We start from the raw sequence: 7711 nt of genomic DNA on the forward strand, positions 1-7711 counted from the left end.
TGTAACTCCTTACAAGGACTTCCTGTCCTTCCTGTCAGATGGTTGGACACTAAACTTGACGAAAGACAAGTGATGTCTTCCTCTGTCTCCCTGACACACGAGGTGACCAAAGTACTTTGGTCGCAAATACCAAACCATAGTCTTTTAAGTCTTTAAGTCTCCCACTGTGTGTCTTTGAGGGGGGGCGGGGGGCATGCTTGCCTCCCGGGCTCCGGTCTGGCTGCAGGCCGGTGACACCAGACCGCTGTCCCACCCGTAACGACACACACACGCTGATACACATACCTCCACACAGTCCCATGCTGGGCGAGGAGTTTAAACCTTCAGCTGATGAGTCGTAGAGGCCGGTGTGTTTGGTGGTAAACTCTGGGGGTCTTCGATGGACGTTTTCTGACCTCCATGTGTTCCCGCTGCTAACGCGCACACGCTCGCGCACACTGACACTCGCACACACACACTGAAACACGCACACACACACTCACACACTTGACACTCGCAAAAAACGATACTCGCACACACACACACACACACACTGACACTCGCACACACGGACACTCGCACACACACACACACACACACGCACAAACGTACACACACACTGACACTCGCGCACACACAAACACACACACACACACACACACACAGGGGGCATTGATGGAATGAGTTCTCGACCCACCTCTTCATACTGTGGCGTGGGTCACATATCCTGTGACCTTTGTGGAACCTTCTTTTCTCCAGAGTTCCTTCATTTCCCGACGTTGTTAGTGAACATTCTGAGGAGCTCTGAAAGGAGACTCTAGCGTTAGGAGTCAAGGTTAACTGAGGCACAGGCACACACACACACACACACACACACACACACACACACACACACACACACACACACACACACACACACACACACACACACACACACACACACACACACACACACACACACACACACACACTAGCAGCTTCCTTTACATTCATTTCATGACACACTCAGAGGTCAATAGGCAAGGGTGTTTGAGTTTTTTCGACTGTGTTTTTCGCTCAACAGTTAAAACATAAACAAACTGCAAAGTAGGCCACATCATAGACACGCATTTACTTTTATAGATGAAGGGTTTTACAGTACATCATATGACACAAAGAAGTCTGTGTTTCACATATTGCTTTTTTTCCCCCCTAAAGCGTCTACTTAATATTTACAACCACTGGTCACTTGATCTGTTCGCCTACCGTTCGTACAGTACACTCGGTCAAGCACATAGGAGAACGTCTGAACTCTGTTCTGCGGTATTCAATGGCATTCATTTCAGTTGCACGTTTAATTCTTTCGTTTATTTCCACACTATATAAAGGGGAGGGTGATAACAATGAGTTTAACGTAACTAATTCTTCATTACACATTCAAACTGTAAGACGTATTCATAGCTGAAAAGCTACCCAGCGGAAAACATTAGACACAAAAGTTGTAATTGTTGTACTGTTCCATCTGCTTTCCTTCTTATATTCCATGAAAAAGTGTATCCATGAAAAATCTTTCTTAAAACACCCTTTGACTTAGGGGGATCAAGTCGTTTATGCGACCGGATCGTTAGCTTAGCTTTTAGCATGAGCGAAAAAACTTGTAAAGAATATATGTCAGAAGAACCTACATGAAAAGGGCCTATGAAAAGTTACCTGAGATAATAACAAAAATGATGTACATCATTTGAATGAAACGTAAAAATAAAAACAAATTGTATGTTGACTGTTTCTAAATAGCTGAAGACCCACAATTAGCTCTATTTTAAAACGTAGACCTCTCCCTCCTAATAAACGTTATGATACATCAACTAGACTTAATACTCTCCTAAGGCTTACAACCAAGTGGCCAAAAATAAATAAAGTCATATATTTTTTTCAATCTATATTTCCATCTATTTTCTTAGCCTTTTCCTCTTTCCGTAGACTGAATTAATACTCGTAAATGTAAAAAACGCTCAATAATCGGCAAGTCTGCAGCTGCTTTTACGCATAATGCTGTATAATTCCCTGATCCTTCACGTCAAGGATTCAGATTTCACGACACAAACCTCATTCCGACTGTTGAAGGCTACAGGAAGCTTTGTTTTAATTTGTTGCGGCTTTCAGCTAGCACTACGCAGAAAAAACACTTGACCAAATGTTTACTTCAAAAAACCCAACTTTGAATCCGAAAACTCAACTTACACCTGGGTCCAAGACAATTTGATATTTAACAGGACACCAAGGTACAAAGCTTTACTCTACACTTTTGTGTACGTCTTGGTCAAGCCTGGACGTTAGAAAACAATGACCATCTAGTCATGGTGAGGCATTTTAAGAGGATGATAGGCTACCGAATCATCCCCATACACTTTGAGACCTATGGTACATTCAACAAGCATTCTGCAGGAAACTGAGTGAGTCGGAGTTGGAAAATACATTACTGGCCTTGATCAATCAACTTACAAAAACAGTAGCACTTTAAATTCACTCCATTCTCGACTCCAATCAAGCAAGTTAGTTAATGCTGAACTTATAAGCTATAAATATCGTATAATAATAATATATAATGTGAGAAGCAGATCATCATAAGCCCATCTGGACGAGTGGTTTAGAGTAGATGGAGGGATATTATAGTATGGAGGGAAACAAGGATTACTGAGTTCATCCATTCCAAAACAAAAGTGTAGATCTCCATCAGAAACAGAAGTTTTCGCACCATAAACACTCAGCGGCTTACTTGCCCATGTCTGTTATATTGCAGGTACAGTGTTCATTAAGAATTGCATTAATGTAATGAATAATGCGTGAATTACAACGTACTTATCAGGTACACAAACAAACTAAAAGACCGTTTCTGTGTTCTAACATTCGTTAACGACTAATGGTCTCGCTAATCAACGGACCGTCATTCTTAAACCGGGGTTCGAGACCCCGGATGCGGGGGAAAACAGAGGCCTCCAGTTGGGGGACGTGACCCCCAAGACGTTCCCGGACGCTCCCGGGATCAACATCTGCTCCGATAAATCTTCCCGAAAAGTCGGAATTCCAAGGACGCTCCGACGCATTCCTAATCCGCACCAGATGCCTGAAAACAAGAGTCACACCTTCTGCCGGTACCCATGGGCAAGGCAGTGACCCCGCGGGTGACCCCCCCCCCCCCCCCCCCCCCACCGCCCCGCCCTTGTCCATCGATGAACCCCCGGTCCCGGGACAGGAACAGGACCCATGTGGGAGGTTCACGCTCCGGCGCCCAGCGGTATATATACACTCCGCCACTCCTTCTTCGTCCCCATTGTCTATTGTTCAAACTCGGGGTTGTGTTGCTTATTGCTTATCTACGCTGTGGAGCCGCCGTTAACCCCCCCCCCCCCCCCCCCCCCTGGCGGGAGCGAGGGAACAGAAACAGATGAGAACAGTCCGGAGCCGGGTGAACAGTCAGAGCCAATGGGAGGAGAGGCTGAGACCTCGGTACCCCCGGGTTCCTTACGTTTTTCCCCACGTTAACACACACACGCACAGCGGGGTCTCTCTTTCGCTCTCTCTCGTTCTCTCGTTGTCGAGCTTGCTCTCTCTCTCTCTTTCTCGCACTCTCTCTCGTTTTCTCTCTCTCTCTCGTTCTCTCTCTCTCTCTCTCTTGCTCTCTCTCTCTCTCAGTGGGAGGTTGACTCTTATAGCTTATAATGTTTGTCCTAACAAGGTGCATTCACTCATGCCTAAATCCTACTTTCATACACACACACACACACACACACACACACACACACACACACACACTAACCCCGTACATATAAATACACCAACACAATTCAAACACCCATTCACACACACGCGCACACACATCCGCCATACATATAAATGCATACACACTCAAAATACACACACACACACACACACACACACATTCATGTTGGACATTAATCACGATAAAAGATGCGCGCACACCACACATGCACACAGAGACCCATTCGCACCCTGACACACACGCTCACAACCTTGAACACACACACACACAGAAACCCCAGGATGCATCCAGGTGTGTGTGTGTGTGTGTGTGTGTGTGTGTGTGTGTGTGCGTGCGCGTCACACGGCGGTGTGTTTGGACGTGACCCCGGCGGCGGCGGCGGGCGTGGCAGTCTGTCGGCCGAACTGGCTGAAGCTGGAGGCCCTGCATCGGGCCCGGGGCTGGGGCTCCCGGCTGGCGTCCCGGGCCTGGGTCGTCGAGGGCAGGGTGCTGTAGCGGCCGCCGGGCTCCTGGGGGCCGGCGGGGGGCCGGTGGTGCAGGGGGGAGAGGGCGGCGCCGGGCGGGGCCAGCGGGAGCAGCCCCGGGGGCCCCGTGGCGAAGAGGCTGTGGATGAGCTGGTACTTCTCCTTCTCCTCGCGGAGGAAGACGTCCACCAGGAGCGTCTTCTCCCGCTTCAGCTGCTCCACGATGGGCTTGGGAACGTCGGGGATGAGCCAGGCCACCAGCAGGCTGAGGAACATCACCAGGTTCTGAGGGACCGGGGGGGGGGGGGGAGGCGAGGAGGTGAGGAGAGGAGGAGACCAGGGGGCGAGGAGAGGAGGAGACGAGGAGACGAGGAGACCAGGGGGGCGAGGAGACCAGGGGGGCGAGGAAAGGAGGAGGCAAGGAGACAAGGAGACAAGGAGAGGAGGAGACCAGGAGACCAGGAGAGGAGGAGACCAGGAGAGGAGGAGACCAGGAGAGGAGGAGAGGAGGAGACCAGGAGACGAGGAGAGGAGGAGACCAGGAGACCAGGAGAGGAGGAGACCAGGGGGGCGAGGAGGTGAGGAGGCAAGGAGACAAGGAGACAAGGAGACAAGGAGACATGGAGACAAGGAGACAAGGAGACAAGGAGACAAGGAGACAAGGAGACAAGGAGACAAGGAGACAAGGAGACAAGGGGACATGGAGATCAAGAGACCAGGGTCACACACAAATCTATCCAAATTACAGTGATTGAGGTACAGGTCATTAAGGGGACAGTTGGGGTCTAGTGTTCTACTCATGGATGCCTACAGACAGATAGACCCCCTCACCCCAGACCCACTAGACCGGGGGTCACCGACCTTTTTGAACCTGAGAGCTACTTCATGGGCACTGAGTCATACGAAGGGCACCCAGTTTGATACACACTTTCTAAAATAACAAATTTGCACAGTTTGCCTTTAGTTATATATTACTATTCATGATTAATGATACTCATTTATGTGAAGACATGTTCATTAATTAAGTCATGTTAATGGTTTCTCACAATAATTATCAACAATGACTTAAAAAAGGTGGGAAAGAGCTATGTTTAGAAGAGGACTGCGGGCCCCTCATATGGTCATTGCGGGCCCCCAACACAGTGCCTGCGGGCACTGTGTTGGTGACCCCTGCACTGGACAGTCCCACCCCAGGGGGGAGGGATGAGGTCCGATGAATCAAAGCGTCATTCAAATGGCTCTCATCGTCTTCCTTAATTAAAGCTAACGTGATATAGTGAAATATGGTGCTTTTCCATCAGAATGCATTGTGGGAATTTTGGTTGCCAATGTCGTTTGTAGGATCCTAATTCAAAGTAAATATACCGTAACCTTGCCTCGTGAAAAACTTTCTTTGGCCATGTCTCACATGTCTCACAAATTGTGTCTCACAATTTAACGATTAATAACTAAACACCCGACCTGACCAAAAACACAGAGAAATGATCTATCGTTCCAACACACACACACACACGCACACACTCCTACCTGGAACAGTATGACGAAGGCCAACCTCGCTGCCAGGACGCACCAGTACTGTTTGGAGAACTGGTAGGCCTCTATGGACCAGGGGGGCTCTCTGTAGTCCTTATACCTGGACACACACACACACACACACACACACACACACACACACACACACACACACACACACACACACACACACACACACACACACACACACACACACACACACACACACAATCACGGACATACACACGGAAACACAGGGACACACACACACAGACACACACACACACACAGACGGAAACACACAAAGACAAACAGTGAGTAAAAAGCAGAACCCCAGCGACCTCGGGAGGTTTATTTAACGGTCGGTCTGGCGGTGACACCCCAGAACCAGGGGGGCCGAGTTCTTCATGTGGGGACGGGCCCCTGAAGGGCCCCGGCCCCGCCACCTCAATGGGCTCCCAGTGCAGTTTGTCTCTGATGGTCCCAGTAAACACCGTCCAAACAAACACCCGGGAAAACACACACCACATGTGTGAAGTCACTTCTAGTGTGTGTGTCCGTGTGTGTGTGTGTGGGGGGGGGGGGGGGGGGGGGTGGGGGAGAGAGAGAGAGAGCAGAGAGAAAGAGAGAGAGAGAGAGAGAGAGAGAGAGAGAGAGAGAGAGAGAGAGAGAGAGAGAGAGAGAGAGAGAGACAGCATTACATAATGTATGAGAGTCCAAGGTGGAGGAGAACTGATTGGAATTGTGTTCCTGGTGGAGAAAGAAAGCGAGGAAACGATGTGAAGGAATAAAAGAAACGTGCGACGGAACAATGCACACATGCTAGGCAGGAAAGGTAGTGCTCAAACACACACACTGCTCGAACACACACACACACACACACACACACACACACACACACACACACACACACACACACACACACACACACACACACTGGGGTTTGTGTATTGTATCCCTGGTTACGTTGACGTGTTGACAGAAGCCAGGCACCTGGATCACCCTTTCTTAAAAAGTCGCTTTAAGAGAGTCAAGGTTTTGTTTAATACTGCTGTGATCTAGGTGTGTGTATATGATATATTGACATTAACATTTTACATTCAGGGCATTTAGCAGACGCTTTTATCAAAAGCGACTTACAATAAGAACAATTGTCAGAAGAAAGAGAAACAACCACATATCTCTGTCGGTACAGTAAGTATTTTCATAGAACCAAGTGCCAAGCACTTACAATCACTAGGATAACACATTCCCCGCATACATAAAGATAGCAGGATAAGATTCTACATGATGCTAGGTACTATTTTTAAGTGCCAGGACGTACAGAGATACAACAAGTGCGTAAGAGGGATGATATATGGATACATACAGATGGTGCTTCACTCTGTGCAGTGTCATCAATGTTTTTGCGCAGCAAATGTTCTGGTGCAGCGTTGAACCGCTCAGAGATTCACTCAGTGAATAATTTGCCACAGTGCTTTATAGTAGCACAGTATTCTGTGGAGGTTGTATTCAAAGCGTGGGAGGAAGAAGAATCAAAGAACGAAGTCCGAGGAGAGAAGGGGTCTGCATCGAGAGGGAAACTCCCCTTGTGTGGATCAGATTCAGGGCCATTAGCGTCACAGCTGGCTGGCAGATTACACTGAAAAGCCGTCAGTCCGAACCCTGAACCGTTTACACTCATTTACAATTAACCCGAGGAACTGAAGTGGAGGGGGAATGATGGTGGAAACAGGGTGTTTCGACTGAGCTCAAAGGAACACTATTCATTCTGTGGGCTGGATGAGGTGGCGAAGGGGTGGGGGTGAAACCAACCCTCATCAGGGTAGGGTCGAGTATTTTGGTGGATTGATGACAGGAGTAGTCTGTCAATCTGTTCAGTTTAACGACGGGGTTTTCTCCGAGAGTTAGGTCCGCGTCGAGGAAACCACGGGTTGCGTTGGTGTGCACGGAATGCGACTTCCAGAACTATCTGGGCCTCTTTTTCTCGGAGGCG

At 48.6% G+C, this 7711-nt stretch overlaps 1 protein-coding gene across 2 annotated transcripts in view; it reads right to left on the minus strand.

The window, feature by feature from the left end:
• Positions 1 to 3621: 3621 nt before the first annotated feature.
• The window catches only part of ano2b (anoctamin 2b), a 58094-nt gene continuing 54004 nt past the window's right edge, over positions 3622 to 7711 (minus strand). For both annotated transcript variants that reach the window (XM_056589197.1, XM_056589195.1), the window contains 2 exons: positions 5731 to 5836; positions 3622 to 4488 (listed from right to left, as the gene is read on the minus strand). In XM_056589197.1, the coding sequence (XP_056445172.1) occupies positions 4078 to 4488; positions 5731 to 5836 (517 nt within the window). In that variant the 3' untranslated portion in view covers positions 3622 to 4077. The remainder of the gene's footprint in view (positions 4489 to 5730; positions 5837 to 7711) is intronic.

The sequence above is a fragment of the Gadus chalcogrammus genome, chromosome 4 (genome assembly GCF_026213295.1).
Source record: "Gadus chalcogrammus isolate NIFS_2021 chromosome 4, NIFS_Gcha_1.0, whole genome shotgun sequence".
Taxonomy (NCBI): Eukaryota; Metazoa; Chordata; class Actinopteri; order Gadiformes; family Gadidae; genus Gadus; species Gadus chalcogrammus.